This window comes from Uloborus diversus, chromosome 2, assembly GCF_026930045.1.
Source record: "Uloborus diversus isolate 005 chromosome 2, Udiv.v.3.1, whole genome shotgun sequence".
Classification (NCBI taxonomy): Eukaryota; Metazoa; Arthropoda; class Arachnida; order Araneae; family Uloboridae; genus Uloborus; species Uloborus diversus.
The window spans coordinates 12365898-12384958 of record NC_072732.1 but is presented as its reverse complement, the minus strand read 5'-3'; the positions used below and the strand labels follow the sequence as shown (position 1 = coordinate 12384958).

The window sequence follows — 19061 nt, the reverse complement described above, 5'->3', positions numbered from 1 at the left end:
TGCTGTCTCGCTATTTGGCTTCATACTCGGCAAGATAATATTTAGAATAATATAATGCATTAAAAATTTGCATAGTGGAAAAGCATAAATATGTTCCATGATTTGAAAGATATTTTCAGGTAAAGAATTTTGAAAAGAAAGCGAAAACGGATAAGAGAAACTAACAAGATCAAATTTAGTCAAGTTTTATCGTAAATTTCAAACCAAAGGGCTAAAGCAAACACAAACCTCTTCTGCTCAAGAGAAAATGATATTAATATTAGAAAAGTGCCGTCTTTCTGGGGAAGAACTTACAACTAGCTTTAAATTAAAAAAATAATAGTAATACACACAATACGAAAGGAACACATACACACAAAAGGGTTTATAAAAAAATGACATGCAACAGACCGAATTATTTGAAGAAAAAAGACTTTTAGGCAATGGGGGGGGGGGGTGCATCACGCAGTTAACAGTACCACCGATCTGCGGGAATTCATAAAGAGTATTTTCAACTGTATTAAAGTTGAGCACTAAAATGAGTTCCAGGCTTAGATACATTTCATTTGATGCATTATGTTTCTTACTAGTATTGATTTTTTATTATGACTTTTGTTCCTTCATTTTATATTTGTTCACAATGCGTTTTCATAATGATACAAATTTTGTACAAAATTATGAAATGTGAACGAAACAATAGTTTTCAAACAATTTTTGAGAAATTTCAATCACGGGTATTAGTACCGGTATTCCGGTATCACGTTTTAAAAATACCGAATACCGGTATTGAATTTTTGGTCCGGTATTGCAGTCCCTAGTTATCGTTGACCTTTATTTGTGTCACTGTGTGCGTTTATGAGAAGTGAAAACATATTCTTTATTTTTTCCTTCAATTTACACAAACTGAGTTATGAACACGGTTCTAAACTAATTTTTTAAAACTAATTTCAGATCCAAATATTCATATCGTGTGGTTCCAAGTTTCATATGAATAATTTCTATATTTCCAAAACGGATAATTTCGCTTAAAAATCCCAAAAATCCTTTTTTTGTCATCCAAACTTGATGTAGTTTTCTCGAGGTATTGTAAACTTTTAGAAGACAAATCAATAGGTTTCGCGACCTTTCTGTTACTGAGCCAAAATATCAAATTTGACAACTGTTCGACGTCTTTAAAATCGACGTCAATTTTTGGGAGGGGGGGTTAAATAGTTAAATTGAGGTAAGGACTTGGCTATGGAATTAGAAGATTGCTTTTATTACAAAAAATTTAAGATTAAGACCTCTACTTCGGTGCTGAATTTCCTAATGGGATGGCAATGGGTTTCCACGAAAAATATTTTTTTTTACCAGCAACTGGCAGCTGGATTTCATTTAATCCATTGTTTATAGCTTGTAGTAATCGAAAAAAAAAAAAAACGCACACATTTTAGTACCGAATATTTAATTAAAAGATTTCTGTGTCTTTTTCATATATCTTGAAAAATATTAGCAGTCATGTGTTAAAAATCCTCTTTTTTAACCGACTTCAAAAAGGAGGCGGTTATCAGTTCATACATACCGTATGTATGTTTTTTTTTTTTTTTTGTTTTGTTTGTCCACTCATAGCGTCTCACCTAGTGAACCGATTTTGATGATTCTTTTTTTTAATGGATAGGGGATGGCTCAACTTAGGTCCCATTACTTTGTTTGACTATATTTGTCCTTTAGAAAAAAAAGTTATGGGCAAAAAACAGTAAATTTTATGAAATTTACCTATTAAATGATTAAAATGATATTGTAGCGAAGTTCGCGTGTTTCATCCGTGGATAACGGTGGCTCAGTGGTAGAATTCTCTCCTCCCACACGAGCGACCCGGGTTCAAATCCCGACTAGGACAAAGTGAATTTTACGACAATTTCGTTTCTACTGTTTCCCGTATTTTCTCGAATGTTCTATTAATTTCTGTATCTTTCCAAGTCTGGAAAGTTCCAGCACTTTTTCAAGTTGTATATAAGGAAATCTAACGTTCATTCGTGGTTCTGAATAAAGATCTCGAGTTGAGACTAACGAGTATTCGCTTCACATTGTCTTCGCTATCTTCATCTACGCGACAATATGAAACTCATTGTTATAAAAGTTTGGTGCCATATAACAATAATAGTAATTGTAATGATAATTTTGAATAAAGGCTTTTCTAAAGCAATACAGTGATATAGAGCCGAACTTCTTACTAGGTAACTTCTTACTATTTCTGAAATACCTACATTTACACTAAAAAGAATGAAATAAAAAAATTTTGAAAAAAAAAATAGAACCGACTTCAAATTTGCTCTAAAAAGTGAAAAATAATTTTATTCTTTAAACACCATCGATAATGCTTTTAAACATAATTTTTGAAGTTGGCACAAAAACGATAGAAAAGATCATTCACAGCCATAACTCAACTACAACTATAAGTTTAACCAGGCCTAGTTTCTTCACTACCACAAACATTATGCATTGATAACAGCATATTTGAGTAACGATATAAATGTTTCGTTCCTACCTTTTAATGATTTTCTGAAAAAAATATGAACGAAGCATCGTTACTCTGGATTTTACTTTTTGTTTTTGTGCCAACTTCAAAAATTATGTTTAAAAGTATTATCGATAGTGTTTAAAGAATAAAATTATTTTTCACTTTTTAGAGCAAATTTGAAGTCTGTTCTATTTTTTTTTTCAAATTTTTTTTTTAAGTGTTCATTTTAATATTCTGTATGAAGGCTTTGCAATCTGTGCAATTTGGATGCAGGAGGCATTTCGTACTTACTTTTAACATTGTACGAAATGCACGTGATTCAACGTTATTTATCGTTGAATTTAGTGATAAATTCAGAATATTTTATTACTTTACCTGTTTTATATATATATATATATATATATTGTTAAACCTTTATTAGTATCTCACTACAGTAATATTACGTAAGGAGAGGACGATTGAAAAAAAAATGTTAAAACAAAACTCTAAAATCTAATAAATAAATAAACAAAAAATTGCTTTTGAGTTTTAATCTGTCCCTCTAATTTTGGCACTCGGCACTCTCGGTGAAGTTTATTTTTAATTAAAAAGATCCTTTATTTCCATCGTAGGTAAAGATTTATTCGTCGTGAACGGACCGGATTTGTGGCAAGATATCCTGTCGGTTTCCTCCGATCATGGATTAGTCATCGATATTGAATCTGGAACTGCCAAGGCTATCTGGGGACCAGATACAGTAAGTTCAAACATTTTGTGAGTTGTCCTTTGCTGACCGGAAACTGCAAATATTCTTTATCAGCGTGCTTTTATGCTTTCTACAAGCATATAGTGGCACCATAGAATACAGAAAGAAACTTATATGAATTAATCTTTTCGTAAAAAACTTACATGGGAATCGTAGTTTGAGAGTAGTGATGTAAAATACCCGGGCATTTATTTTTAGGGGTAAATACCCAGGGTATATACCCGGGTAAATACCCAAACTGGGTATTTTTCAAAAATTTATATTCAACTAAAATACTTTTCTGTATGTATTCCACTATGTATATATATAACCAACCATATACAAAAAAAATACATTTTTGCCCAAAAATTGTATTTTGATCACATATTTAAAGAATTATTGTGTGAAACAACTTAGCAATCTAATATGATATTCATATTAAATGTGTTGGATATGCCTAATCAATGTTGATAGCGAAATTTCAAACATAAAAAATCATTCTACAAAAAGTAAAAAACTTAACTTTTTACAAAAAAAGCAAATATCAATTTTTTAAAGTCCTAGTCTTTTATAACCCAGTAATATGTGACGAAATGTCGCTCAATTTATTATTACTATTTATTTACTTATATATTTTGCTCTTTTGCAGAAATTTCCTCCAAACGTAGTTCAAGTGTAAAGGCGAATTCTGCATCTCATACATACATATATATATATATATATATATACATGAGATGCGTACAATGTCATAATTGGAGAAGTATAAGCAATTCAATGATGAAATTTAATGCAACTTCATGATGAATAAATTTTCATCATGAAATACTGGGGAGCAAATGCAAATGAGCATGGCAACAGAAAACAGTATTTTGATTTTATTTTTTGCTTATTAATGTGCAAACTTTTTCTATATTTGCCACGTTATTACTTAAACATCAATAAAAATAAATAAATAACATCATAGTCTTAATAAATTCTCAGTTTGTTCTTCCAAACATCCCTCATGCTTCCTTTTTTCCTTTTTTTTTCATTTTGGATATGAGTAACCTAAATTTTGATTTTGAAATCCTGAAGTTCATCATTGAATTGCTCATACTTCTCGAGTTATGACATTGAAAAGAAAGATTCTTTGGTTCACGATATGTTTAATTTCATCAAGTCTTTCAATAAAAAATATTATAAACTGTGTAATACATATGTATGTATCAGTTTTACCAATTATTTCATATTTAGATTTTTAAAAAAATTTCCCATTTACTTTTTGCATTTTTTTGTAAAATACCCACTTTTTGGGTATTTACCCAAGCCTTGGGCAAATACCCGGGTGAATACCCAAAAAAATATTTACCTACCCACTGGGTATTTACCCGATCCACATCACTATTTGAGAGTCATATGCATGCTTTGAATAAATGCAAACAAACTGGATTTGAATAAAACAAAATGCGTACGGTGCTATAAATTGAGATGTAAACATGAGTTAAATTTTTATCATTCAAAAGGCATAAAATGCTCTCAAAGAGCATGATCGAACATTAAAATCGATTTTGACATACCTTTTTGATTATGCTCTTTGAGAGCATTTATGCCTTATGAGGAATGAAATGAAGCAATTAATCATTTTCACGGGCCAAGCCAGGATTTTTTTTGTAAAAGTATTGCACTACCTATTTTTGTAAAAGTATTGCATAATTCTATTTTTGTGAAAGTTCTTTTTTGATCAGCATTGTTTTTGTGAAATTTTAGAAGCATCCTAATTTTTGTAAAAGAGAAGTAGAACAAGTGAAATTTTATTTCGAAAAGTGTAAATGTCATCTAGTGTTATTTTTAACATGTTTCATTTTTTGGGGAGGGAAGGGGGGAGCTAAAAACCTAAGAAGTACGAAAAATACTTTCGTAATTTCAGCTTAATGGGCTATGTACTGTGTACAATATAGGAAATTATGAGAAAAACGGTTTCTCAAAACAGATGTTGAAAGATATCGATAATATTGCATAAATTCACTGTGGCGAGAAACAGCTAAAAGTTAGTTAAAATACTACAAAAAGGTTTCTATTTAAGCGATTGTTCATACAAACCTGCTTAGAATTTTATTTTATTAGTAAATTTTGTTTTAAACAGAGAAACAAATTTTATATTTTGAAATGCGAATTTTTGTGAAATTTCCGATGTTTTTGTGAAGTTACTGATTTTATTACTTGATTTTTGTGAAAGTACCGATTTCAAAACAAGATTTTTGTGAAGGTACCGAAAAACGGTAACAAAATCAGCCTGTATTGGGCCCTGATTTTTCCATTTTTCCTCTTTGACTCTTCCGTCTATATTGACGCCCCTTTAAGCCAGGTCTTTTGGAACTACATACAATACACCGGCAGCAGAGTTCAGATACTCCAATTATGTACTTGTTATGGACTCGTCAGTTTGGAATAGTCAGTAACCGAACTGGAGGATGACGTTCTTTCATTTAAGCTGATATGATCAACAAATTGGTAGCTAAAATTAGTTTAGTGTGTCAGCGAGCGCCCGCAAGCAATGATGTGGATCAACCCCTGAATTGAAGATTCGATTCGATTCGATTCCGAGTCACAACTGACTACAACTGTGTCGAGGACTGCATACTAAGTGCCTTGCCTCCATTATTTTTTTATACCGATAGATGGCAGCACCATCACCGGATCGGACAGATAATGAGAATTTAGAACTAGACCAGGACCTAATAGCTATCTGGTGCTAGCACCCCCAGAGGTATCGTTTCACTTGGAGGACATTGAGACCATGAGCATATTTAACGTCGCCCAGTCCCCTTTAATGACGACGGTGGATCTTCGACCATCGAGGTTCGAACTCAGGACCCTCCGGCCTCGAATCCGACACTCTACCGATCGGGCTACCACGGCCCTGAATTGAAGATAAAAGCTTAGATAATAAGTTGTAAAGCGGGCAGCTCACTGCTTCTTTTAGCTTTCCAGAAGTAAGATTTTAGAAATTCATACTTTCGTAACATGCACATGTTACGATAAGCGATACATGGATGCAAAAAAATACTCCAAGTTGTTCCAAATACAGTAGAACCTCCATTACGGGACACCTCCGAATAAGGGACACCTCTATTTAAGGGACATTTTTTCTGGTCCCAGTCCCTTTGAATAGGGACTTCCATGTATTTACCTCTAATTAAGGGACACTCTATCGGGACAGTCACAAAACCAAAAAATGCAAAAAATGATGTATAAGCGCATAAGAAATAGTGAATTTACTGGAATTCTAGTTTCACTTTTCCACCAAAAATATAATTTGAGTTCAGTTTGACTTAAACATAGGTATGTGAAGGAAATAAATAATGTATTGTAAAAAAAAAACTTGCTGAAATTAACATGCATGTTTTGCCCGCTCAACAACTTATTTAAGTATGTTCAGGGCTGACGGAGAGTGCACAGCAACTAATTAGCTTTGGATATAAACTTAAAATTTGAACATTAATTTTAATTCCCATAGTATCACATTGTAATTTACATAACATAAAGCAAATATATGTAATGAATTACTTCAAAATTATTTCTCTATGCTACAACACTTTACCATTTCAAATTTTGATTAAGTTTTAATTAATAAAATAATATAAACTTTGAAATTTGAATAAATATCAATTTTATTTAGCATAAACAAACATTTTCAGTATTGAATCATAGAGGTTAATTGTCTTAGTGTTAATGTTTATTGTGTGTACACAGCATGCATCAGTTCATCCACCTCCGAATAAGGGAAACCTCTAAGGGACAAAATGTCTGGTGCCCTTAGTATCCCTTATTGAGGTTCTACTGCACAAAGATTCGATGCGCGAATTTTTCGTTAGACGACAAACGTAAAATATGTGATCCAGTTCGTTCCACACACAGTGGGATTTCTTTTTATGGGGTATGTGAAAAACACTGTTCATAAACTTCTGATGCTGAAAACACTTCAAAAACTTGAATAGCACATTTGTGCAGCGTTGCGAATCGTTGACAGGGTGATATTTTAAAGTGTGTGGAAAGAACTGGCCGGTCATTCCAAGCTCGTCAGCTTGCGAGATCGAGGTTCTCGCTCACGTGATCGGTTGTGACGTAGAAATGTCGCAAAGTAGCATTCTAATCTACTCGAACTTATCTTGCGGCTAGGTTCGAGTAGATTAGAATGCTACTTTGCGACATTTCTACGTAACAACCGATCACGTGAGCGAGAATCTCGATCTCGCAAGCTGACGGGCTTGGAATGACCGCCCTGTATTACAGATTACACTTTTAAAATGATTTCTTAAAATTGGGGCAAAATCGCAGATTTTTGAGAACATCTTTTACTCAAAATGGCTCCGAGACAATTTGGCCTACAATTGAAAAGCTTGAGTTCTTACTTTTGAAATGTACCCCCTACTCAAAAACGATTCACCATGTCCCCATTTTCGAAATAAGTTCAGACCTAAGCACAGACGTTATCATTTCTGAGAATAGGGCTCTTTCAAAGATGAGAACATGTCGAATTGGTTAGAGAATACAAATGTTTCAAAAACAAGCACATGTTGTACCATTCGTGACTATGGTATTTTGCTCGCCTGTAATTCTTGCAAAGCTAAGTAGTCCCTGGACTTATTCGCTCTTTTGGGGAGTTTAAACAGTCTGGACGGGCCGTAATCGAACTTAATCGAACTTTATAAATGCGCTCAGTTAATCTTTAAACTGGGAGCTAAAAATATTTTTCACAACAGTGAGAAACAGTAATAAATTCAACTCCCGCTTTCCTTTCCGCTCATGCGTTATTTTTGAGATAGTCTGCTCTTACTTGAATTTAAATTTGACATTTACTTACTTCTAAGTCAAAACTGCTTGGAAAAAATGAGAAGATAAATGTTTTAATTTTTATGCAGATGATTTTTAACAGAGTAGAGGTTGTCGTGTAACAAAAGTCTCCAACATTGGGTATTTGAAATGGAACATTTTTCACAATCTGCGCACACGCTGAACATATGTGCAAGAGAACTTTATTGGAAAAAATCGAGTATTTCTCTGTAAATATATGTAATACGAGCAGTAGTTTCGAAACAATGATCTTTTTAAATCGGGACCATCACTTTTGCTTATCCGGTAAAAGGTTTAGGATTTATGGGAGAGCGCAGAAGAGAAGTCTATAAATTTTAACCTTAAAATTGAAGAGGTTATATAATGGGAGTTAAACAAATCTCAGCCAGTTCAACTGATTGAGAAATCATACTAATATTATAAAGAGAGAGGACGAAATTTTGTGTGTTTATATGTTCGAGGTAATCTCCGGAACCACTGCACCTATTTGAAAAATTCCTTCGCTATATAAAGGGTGCTTTCTTACTGAGTAACATAGGGTATAATTCGAAAAAAATCCGATAAATAGTTCTTTTTTTATTCCAATTTAGGCCCAAATTTCACGTAAATTGCCTATTATTGGCTATTAAAGGAATGAAAAATTACTTGCACATATCAATATTCTATATCGTTGAAAAGGGTAGAATTTTCCGCGTTCTAAGCAATTTTTTTCAATGCTCTAACTTCATTACGACGGGAGCAATTTGCGTTTTTATCTCGAACTTTTTTAGGCTTAACTGAAATTTTGGCAATACATTCTTCATTAAATCTATCAATAAAAAGTGAAGGAATTGTCCCACAGTTTTCTTTTTTGACACCGTCGGAAAAAGCGACATTTTTTACTCCAGAAATATCTCGACCTATGGTCGAAAAAGTGACCTTCTATCTCCAAAGGAAAAAAAGTTACAAGCCGTTAAAAATAAAGTTCGAATAAATCTAATCTCCAACAAAATTACTGATGTTTTGTTTCGCATTGCCATGGTTACGTCTTTTAGCTTCGCTTGATTTTAATTTCTTAAAGGTCCACAAACCTCGCGCGTCGGAATTTAAGGAGTGGGGAAATGTTTTCGCCAATTCTGCATATTTTACGATCTACGTTATGATAATTCCCCCCAGACAATGTAGAAATTGCGGGAAGAGTTTAGTTTAAAAACTAGGAGTCTCAGCAATTTTCCCAATTGTCGCCAAATTTGTAGACGCCGAAGACCAAGGCCTAAAGTACTTCGGCCAAGGTCTTGCTGATGGTGGCAGAAGCAAACAATGGGGTTGTTTCCTTCAGTCAAAAGAAGTACCTTTAGTCACTGAAATTTTTTTCAACAGAACGGTTCAAACACTTGGTAGTTTATTGAATTTTTTTTTAACTTTTGAATTTACAAAGTTTGAACAGAACAACGTCTGTCGGGTCCTCTAGTACTTGAATAAATTTAAGAAAAGCGAGGCGAAAACTACATGCTGTCTAACCATCGATTACATGGAAAGGCTTGTGTCCGGTTTATAGGCGGAAATGGGCGTATCTATTAGTTTATATAAGTGTTAATTGGTTTGTTTCAGATGTGTACTTTTGCATCTCTATCATTTAACCTTAGTTTTGTAAAAATGAAAATTTGCTTATAGCAATATTTTTTAAATCTAAAGTAGATTCGATCCATATTCTCTCGGCAAAAGTTAATTGATTTATTTATTCACAACAAAGTTTTGAGCTTACCATTTTGCCTTTACGTTCCTGAACGAAATGAAAATATTTTATTTTCTTTTTGTTGTTTCCAGGGTAACTACTTTTGTTTCCCCTTATTTTATTTATGAGAATGCAATAAATGAATAAGGCACTAGTGACATTATAAAACGCTTGTATCAATATCTCATCGCTATTTTCCCATCTTCCCTGCTAGAATCATTCAGATGGAATCATCTTTACTTGGCAGATTGTCAGATTACATACAATCCGTGGTCGAACAGTATAGCAATAACAATTTCAGATAGAGGAGTTGAATTTTCCCGAATAACCCTTTAAGTGAAAGAAACTAGAGCACACGATATAGTTGCTGATGAGTAAAAATATTATTTGCAATATTGTCATATGTACCATCTTCAATTTTTATTCAATTACCCATTCAATGAAAAGGAATAGTGCTGCAGATACATTTAACATAAAGCAATAATCTGCATTTTGACCCCCTTCTTTGCCCTCCCCTTTAACTCCCAAATCCGACGCTCAAACTCTTGGGACTTTTGTACGTTATCTCATGATACTGAACAGCTTGGTATAGGTGCACAATCTTTTTTGGGGTCATGACGTAATTTGACCGGACTGAAGAAGGTTTTGAAAGTACAATCTTAAGTACCAATTAAAATCAAGCAAATAACTAAGTAGTTTTCGTTTTTCCATGTTCTACTTCATGTATGTCCTGCGTTATTTTCTTAATTTAATTAATTTATTTTTGAAGCACGCAGGCTTTTTTTCTAATTATGCTTTCAAGTATCCATACATTTTCAAAACTTCTCTTCTGATTTTTCTTACAGGGTTTCCAGCTCCCTCACGACTTAGCAGTCTCTCCAGACGGAAAGTTTGTTTATGTTTCAGAGATAGATCTGTCCTCCCCCAAACGTGTGTACAAGTTCAAAATCCGAGACAGCCAGTCAGACGCACCACACAAGCAATAGAATTCCCAATCCGAATGAAGACAACAACGGAATTCCAGCTCCCAAAATGATCTGGTGATAGGACTCATTATTTCCCATTTGTTTTGTTCCATGTGCCTCGGTTCTTTTACGTCATTTACTTGTCCACGAATCACCGGTATCCTGCATCAGTAGTGCTCAACCTACGGCCTGCGAAGCTGTCCCTGCGGCCGGTTATCTTGTTCAGTGTTACAAATCGAAAATTTCAATTAGTCACAATGTTACTAAAATGGAGCTACAGTCGAGTCCTGACTTACGCGAGGGATGCGTTCCAAGATCCCTCGCGTCAGTCGAAATTTCGCGTTGTAGAAAAGAGTATGAGTAAAAACTTTTATAAACATACCCATATAATTAAAGACATTTGTAAACATCACCTCAAACTGTTAAAAACCACTTCTTAACTATACATCACTATTTCTAACATAAAAAACTGAATTTTTATTTATGTTAAAAAAAAAAAACGTTTTATTCAACATAATCTTTAACTTTCCTTTAATTGTCAGAAACATTCTCTTTTTCATTCTATTTTCAAACTTTAAATGAAACAGCGCTCTTAGGTGTCATTATATTTCATCAACTTCCCCATATAGAATGAAAAAAATAAATGGAAAATCGGGAGTATTTATTTGTATTAAGCGATGTTCAGATAAGTATGGTGTGGGAACTTTCACTCTCAGTGATGCCAAAGGGATGAAGGTCCATTCACGAAAAAGTTTTTTTAGTATCCAATAACTAAGCCGATACTTATAAACCGCGATTCCCTTCGGAAAATTTTCGTGTTGCGGGCGGAGAATTCGCGTTAGGTTTAAAATTCTTTACCGGGAAAAAAGTCGCGTTATAGCCATTTCGCGTAAGTCGGTTCGCGTTGTAACGGGAGTCGACTGTAAATGATTAGAAACAACTGGTTGCTTTAAAACATCTGCAACTAATAAAATAAGATTTCTTGTTATTGTTACTTGATGCTTAATTTGTATTTTTTTTTTTTATTTTTCCATATATTCTATCATGTTAATTAGAAATTTTTCACACTCTTTACATTTTATGTATGTTCTGGTTCGCGAGAGTCATTTTAATTTGCGTTTTGATCCTCGGGTGAAAGAAAGGTTGGACACTACTGTCCTACATGTGCACATTTGCTTCGAAACCTATTTGACACTTTCAGTTCAAGATCCCTTTTTAATGCCATAGAATTGCAACAGAAATTTTAACAATAATTCATAACAGCTCTATTATATAGAGGGAAGTACAAACCCTAACCATTATTATCAAGATTCTACTATATGCTCTACTATGCCAATGTTATTTCTCAAAGGTGTTTTTTTGTAACAACACCATAACTTCATCAATACTTTATCAAACTTCATAAGTAAGGTATCATTTTAAAGATTTTCTCTACCGCTCTCGGCGAAAAATAAAGAGACAATTAACAAGTTGATTGTTTTGTGAAAAAAAAAAACGATTCTGTGTTTATTATGCATTGGTTCAAAATACAGCATCTCGGAAGAAAGGACACAGTTGCGCAGTTGGTTGGCGTTTTAAAAAAGCGAAGTTTGTGAGATCGAATCCCCAGCGACCGGTAGCAAATATCTTTTAAATTCTTCTTCAGAAGAATTCTGACCGAAATTTCCACGAATATGTAATCTAAAAGCATTGCAGGGTTCCGAACTACAGTACTGTTGTTGTTAAAATTAGGAAACAAGACGATAATTTTACCATGATAAATCGCAGCGTAACGTTTTAAAAATGTGCAACAAATAGAGACATCGATTTCAACTTCTTTTATTGTTCAATTACGTATTGCTTTTGTATAGCATTCCCGAGATGGAAGATCGTTGGCCCAATTAGTAACAGCATTCTGCCAATAACTCAAAAACCACGGGATCCATCCTCCCACAAGCCAGACAATGTAGTTTTTGAATGACTAATCTTTCACAGTTGAATTCTGATCCAAATTTCCGTGAGTATATAGCCTTAACTCATTGGGGGGCAGCCTTCAAAGCTAGTTTTGTTGTTGCATTAAAATCCGAGAAAAAAGTTCAGGATGATATGATAAATCACATTAATAATTATTCTCAAAGGTTTTTTTTGTTTGTACCGTAAATTTCTCAATAATTTATCAAATTGCAAGAACAAAACATCTTTTTAAAGAATTTTTCTTCCCTATCAGCGAAAATAAACAATTTCCTCACGTTATTGCTATTGTTAGAAAACAACTTAAAAAATCTGGTTTTTAAGTTGTTTCCATTGAGCGCGAATGCTTTACACGGGTTAAGTAGTAATAGATAAACGGATATGGAGTTAGAATAACGCTAGGGGGAAACTCTATACATCGATTTCTGAATGATTCGGGTCCACCTCCGCATGATTATCCTTTTTTTTTTCGGTTATTTACTACAAAACAAACACCCCAGAGAACATAAATCCCACTACCCACGCTCACCACGTTGTGTTTTTTCTACAAAGAGAGTTCTTATCAAGAATATTTTCTATTTGTTTTGCTTTAGGTACAAAAACCATAGGAACTTATCCATAAGCTTGTGTTTCCGATACATTGAATTCATTTGTATTTCACAGTTACTTTAGGCAATGCTCCCGTGTATAGTGTGTTCGTAAATCTTTTTTTTTTTTTTTTTTGAAAAATATTACTAGAAAAAATATCGGGAATAATTTTCTTCGGAAGTTCCTGCCTCTATTTGTTCTTACTGTCGTATAATTATTAACTGTTCGCAATGTCTTTCCTTTTGTTTCAATTTTCTTTTCTTCACTTCGTATTGTGTTTAAACCGCAATGTCGGTAAAACATAAAATTATGCTGAATGCTAAAGTTAAATTTAAATGCTTTCTTGAAACATCAAATACGTATTAGAATAGTTACAATATTGAAATTCTTGAAATTTTTAACCAATTGCGTAATACACGGTATTTCAATAAACATAACTAAATTGCCCAAATATTTAGAGTATCTAATATGGAACTTTTGTACATAACAATTATTTTTTCAGTTGAGTACAATAGCACAAGCGCTCATTTTCACTCATATGTTTTTTATATGCGTTATGTATTGGATTTAACAGATAATTTCGGGTCTCTCCATTTAGTAAAGATAGTTTTTATTCTACTGAAGTAGCAATTCATTAGCAATGCAGCATATTTTACACATCATGAAACTTTTGCTCGTTTGTTGTACAACAAGCATTTTAATGAGCAATACAGATATTTGGTTCATAAGCCTCCCACCTATCAAGTGATGAACATTGATGTTATTTGCAACTAGTGTTTATAATACTCCTCTTATATTTCTTTAAAATGTCAGATAATGTTTAATTGAGACATTGATTTCATCTTTGGTGTTAAAAAGTTTATTTCAAAATCTTCGTTTTAATTCATAACAGGTTCATCTTAATTTGAATTCTAAATTAATTTATTTAGGAGGAATTGTAAGGTTTTTTAAAATTTCTGCTTTTACTCAATTTGAGATTGTGGATAAGCGCAGATTTATCAGTAAAATCGATGTGTTGATGGCAATGATTAATCATTGACTGAAATTTACTTTGAATATTTATCAAGTATTCAGCTCCGTGTAGCCATAATTGAGACTATAGCTGATATGAGGTACAGGTAACAGTTCTGGCTCAACCTGAAATTATTTCACTGATGACAGAAATATGAATTAAAGTAATATGGTTAATTTGAGCCCTCTACTTCTCTGTAAGGTCACTTACATTGCAATAACTCAAATTCAGTGCGTAATTTTCTTGAAAGAGAAAGGAACAAGGAAAGGAAAAATAGAAAAAACAAGAGTAGAGTTTGACCCACAAATCTAAAGTAAGGCCTACAAAACATTAAAACTGCCATCAACAACAATTGCCAACAATTAAGATGGAGTCAGATATTGCTCCTTGTAGAAGGTATATTTCTAATATTTACTACTTTCATTTTCACTTGATTTTTACCTCTAGTTGGAACGACAAGGCGGAGCAATGTTACTTTTACAAAATGCGTAAGATAAATGTGTTTTTCCGTGCTCAAATTCAGAAAATCAAAAAGCCCGAGATTAAATGGGCCGTAGTACAAAGAAGCAGGGCCCGATTAAGGCCAAGCATTTTACGGGGCACTTGCAGCCACATCTTATATTCACGGGGTACCATGAGTTCCGACTTTATGGTGCTGCGGTGGTCAACCACTCACTCAATATATTTGTTGAGGTGCAGAGCATCTCACGCCCAAAGTAAACAAAAGGAAAGGAAAATAAATGAAGAAAATATTTATTATCATTGTATTTTTCAATAACAGAAGATAATCAATCTGGCGATCCCTTAAAAGCGAGGGCCGTAGGACATGGCCTAGTTGGCCTGTTTGCTAATCAGGCCCTGCAAACTATAATGATAGATGTGCTGCAATTACCTTGCGTTGGCCAATGGAATCTACTCTGCTTATGTGTTAGGTGCTATTTCTGAGAATTATTTTCTATTTTAATTTTTTATCTCTTTCGCCACTGCAGTCATTTGCATTTTCATTTAACATCCGTCTCTAATTTACGTCCAAATCTCTTACTTTGTCTGATTCTGTGTCTTCGTGTGTGAATGTATGAGTAGTCATTCATAGAACGGATTGTGAATTTTATTTCAAAAACTAACAATGCGGAAGCAGAATCGATCTGTGAGCGAGATTTTTTTTTTTTTAGATTCCCTTCTTCCAGACTTTGTTCAGAAAAGTCATTTCAAAAATGAAACCTTCACAGATTTGTTAACATCATTTGCATCAAGCCTTCAGTATTTAACGTACTTTACCTTCATTAAACTACTTGCTCTTGTCTTACACTAATATTTTCTATAAATTTTAGATTTGTTTTTGATTCTCTTGTCAGCTTTCCACCAAGAAATGAAGTAAATTTTATAGAATTAACAGCATAATCTCAAAATTAAATAATAGTTATAAAAAACAAATCACACAAATGGTCTCGTCCAAAAGCTCCTGGGAAGAGTCTTAGTAACTGCCGAACACATTCAGTCAGAGAATCAAGTATACATTCGTCGAATCATACGTGGTAATAATTATTATTTATGCATAACTGTCCTAATTTTCGAACATTACAAAGGCATTTTTTATTCTAAGTCACATTCCAGGGTGCTCATGATTGCGTAAATTATCTTGACTGTCTAAACCGAGGTTACATAATCATTTATATTTAGTTTACAAAAATGCTAGATAGAATCTATTGGCGAACGCAAAAACCTGTTCAAACGCACAAAAAACTTGTTAAACATTCATTATTAAATATGTATTTATTGTGTTATATGTCATAAGTTGTCAGACATGAACAAAAAAGAGCCTTAAATAATTCCAAGGTAAAATTGCGTCGAAGGTTTTATGATATTCATACTGCTTCTATTAAACACTTAAACAGCACCAAAAAGAAAAAAAGGTGATTAAATAAAAGAGAATGTATAAAGTTTGTTGGAATAATTGCGGACTTTTGCTAGTTGGAATGTATTCATTCTCAATTTATAAAAATGACGTACTTTAAATGGATAATTTTGAAATTATATGCATGAAACGGAGTCGTAATTTGGAAACTCGTAAGTGAGTTGCTGTAGTTTTTAAGAAAACTGTGAATAAATGAGAAAACATTCTCTTTCATTCATATTTTTTAAACATAATTTAATATTTTTATGTTCCTGAGATGTAAAATATGTCAATTTTACTTTATTCCAGCAGTTTCTAACTTAGAGTTATTAACCTCTAATATGATTCATCAATGGCATTTTTTAATGGAAAAGTTAAGTACAAGGATTTAATCATTGCTCGATTTCAAAACAAAATGCATATCAAACCTAACTAACTAATCGGTAATCATTACTGATTGGCGAAAGACGTTGTGGAATGGAAAATTTTAGTTTTTAGGTACAAAAACTTGGAGCTGGACTTGTATGTGCATAAGTCGAAACTACTCAAAATGTGGAACAAATTGTTTGAACTAAGCAACATCAACCGTCCCATTTACTACTTCTTAATAAATCATTGCTAAAATACTGGAGTTTTCTTTATCTGGATGACTAAAATTGATTAAAAGTATTATTTTTCATAGTTTAAAGTAAAAATGCTACAGTTAGTATATATATAAAAGGTGTCCCAAAATTAACGGAAGATTTGAATTTGCCGCCATTTTTGCAATAAATTGTGGGCAATCTTGAAAAAAGAACAGTTTGGCAGCCGAGGGTCTAGGGTTATTACAAATGGAGCGTTTTCGATTCTGTAATGCGTTTTCATTATCGAACAATTATTTGAAAAATAATGAAAGTTTGGGCGGGTCAAGCAGTTTACTGTTATTGGCGCTCGATATCGCAATTAGGTAATGCGCAGGTGGTTGTGGGATTGCTGACATAGACGTTTGACTTCAAATAACCCCATAGGGAGAAGTTTAATGATGTAAAATCACACGATCTAGGGTACAATTCATATCACCGAAACGAGAGAGTACACGAACAGGAAATTCCTTCTGCAGTGATTGAATTGTTTCGCTGTCTGTATAATAGCACAACACTCCATTTTTACTAACCCTAAACTCCCAGCTGTCAAATTGTTCTTTTTCCGTGGCTGCCAACAATTCACAGCAAAAATTGTGGCAAATTCAAATCTTGCGTTAATTTTGGGACACCCTTTATATATTTTTTTTAAACTAAACTTTTTGGAAGTATTTTCTAACATATTACCCACATTTCATGGCTAACATTCTTAATCAAAGCTATTTGACGAATTTTCATGATAACACCTCGATTTGCTTTCTTGGTAGAGAAAGTGTAATTTCCAATATGGCGATGTTCAGTTTTAAAAACTTAGTTTTTAAAATCAGTTTCAGGAGTCATTTATTTAAAGGTTCCAACTACAACACTAATTCGTAGGTTTAATCCAGCAACGGAACTTTCATATTGTTTGCTCTTTATTCAAATAATTTAGAAGAGGTCCTCGAGTCCATTTGTGTTATGATGCAAAAAGAATTTGACTGTTATTGCAGCTGATTTGTACCAAGTTTTCAATTTATTAAACAGTCGGATTTTGCTGATGTCGGAATGTTATTTTCAAATTATTTCAGAAAATTAAGACTTTTTTTTTTTATTGTTGTATATTGTAGATGTTTACTTGTTATGAAATGTTAAAAACACAAATTGATCCTTCTCTGTTTGTATTGTTCTGTTAATAAAAAAGTTTCTGCAATCAATAATATATATTTCTTTTTCCAGTCACATATTTTCAAACAGATGCACTGTTAGATGTGTATTAAAAATATCAAATAATTCCTGCCTTCCACACCACTCAAAAATGTAATTTTTTTTTCTTTAGTACTTAACTAGTAAATGTACGTGCTATAACTTATATTCAAAATTCTGTTATTATTCTATTTTGGTAGAAAAACAGAGTTTTCTAAATAAAACTCGGTAATGTGCCGTGTGAAATGAATGCATACAAATCTAAAGACTGATGCACATAACTTAAGAAGTGGCAAAACAATATTCAACAGCTTTGCAGACATGACTTTTAATTTTTGGGGACGTTAATATATTTAAAAAATATGCTGATTTTTATATAGGTCAAAAATAAAAATAGTTAATTCATTTAATGTGACTTAGAAAACCAGAGAAAATATTTGCATACCTGTTAACCCAAAGGGTTGCGGCAAGTATAAAACTTGACGCTCGGAAAACTTTTCATTTGTCTTTTGCAGAAAACGAATTATCTAAGCGATTTTTTTAAGACAACGAAATAATGTATTTCTCATTGTTTAATGCTAAAAAGAAACATTTTTTTTTTTCGCACCAAATGGATGTTTTATAATCTAAGGCCTGAAAATTTTAAAAGAATTTAGAAGAACCATCCAGCTAAAAATTAACCAACCAAAAGTGTGGTAGAAAGTTTGCAACAACTGCCAGAAATGAAGGCAAACGAAAATGAATAGGTAGTTCAAAATAATCGCTTTAAAAATGTTTCTTTCGTTAATAAGTGTTGGAAATAATCTGCAGCTGTCGCGATTGGATAATTGCATCAGTTGGAGTTTCAGTCGCGAATCCTGTACGTAAACCAAAGAGGAATATGAAGCAGAGACGTGCACAACTGTCCTGGTACAAAGAGAAGTTCACCTTGTTCATCAACAAGACTGGGAAAGTAATTCATTCTGTGATGAATCTCAGTTTCAAATGTCTACTGACGAAGGAGGTGTTCTGGTTTGGTGTTTGAATAGTAAAGACTTCTTTACTAATAATAAAGCTGAAAGTCTCTCTGTCCGGAGGATGTCTGTAAGATGTCTGTGACG

The 19061-nt window shown here is 33.1% G+C and overlaps 1 protein-coding gene across 1 annotated transcript in view; it reads left to right on the top strand.

Annotated features, from left to right (window-relative positions):
- LOC129216866 (peptidyl-glycine alpha-amidating monooxygenase B-like) overlaps window positions 1-17960 on the top strand; it is a 52758-nt gene extending 34798 nt beyond the window's left edge. The window contains exons 7-8 of the mRNA XM_054851080.1: window positions 3091-3215; window positions 10596-17960. Coding sequence (XP_054707055.1) covers window positions 3091-3215; window positions 10596-10736 — 266 coding nt within the window. The 3' untranslated portion in view covers window positions 10737-17960. The remainder of the gene's footprint in view (window positions 1-3090; window positions 3216-10595) is intronic.
- The last annotated feature ends 1101 nt before the right edge of the window (window positions 17961-19061 follow it).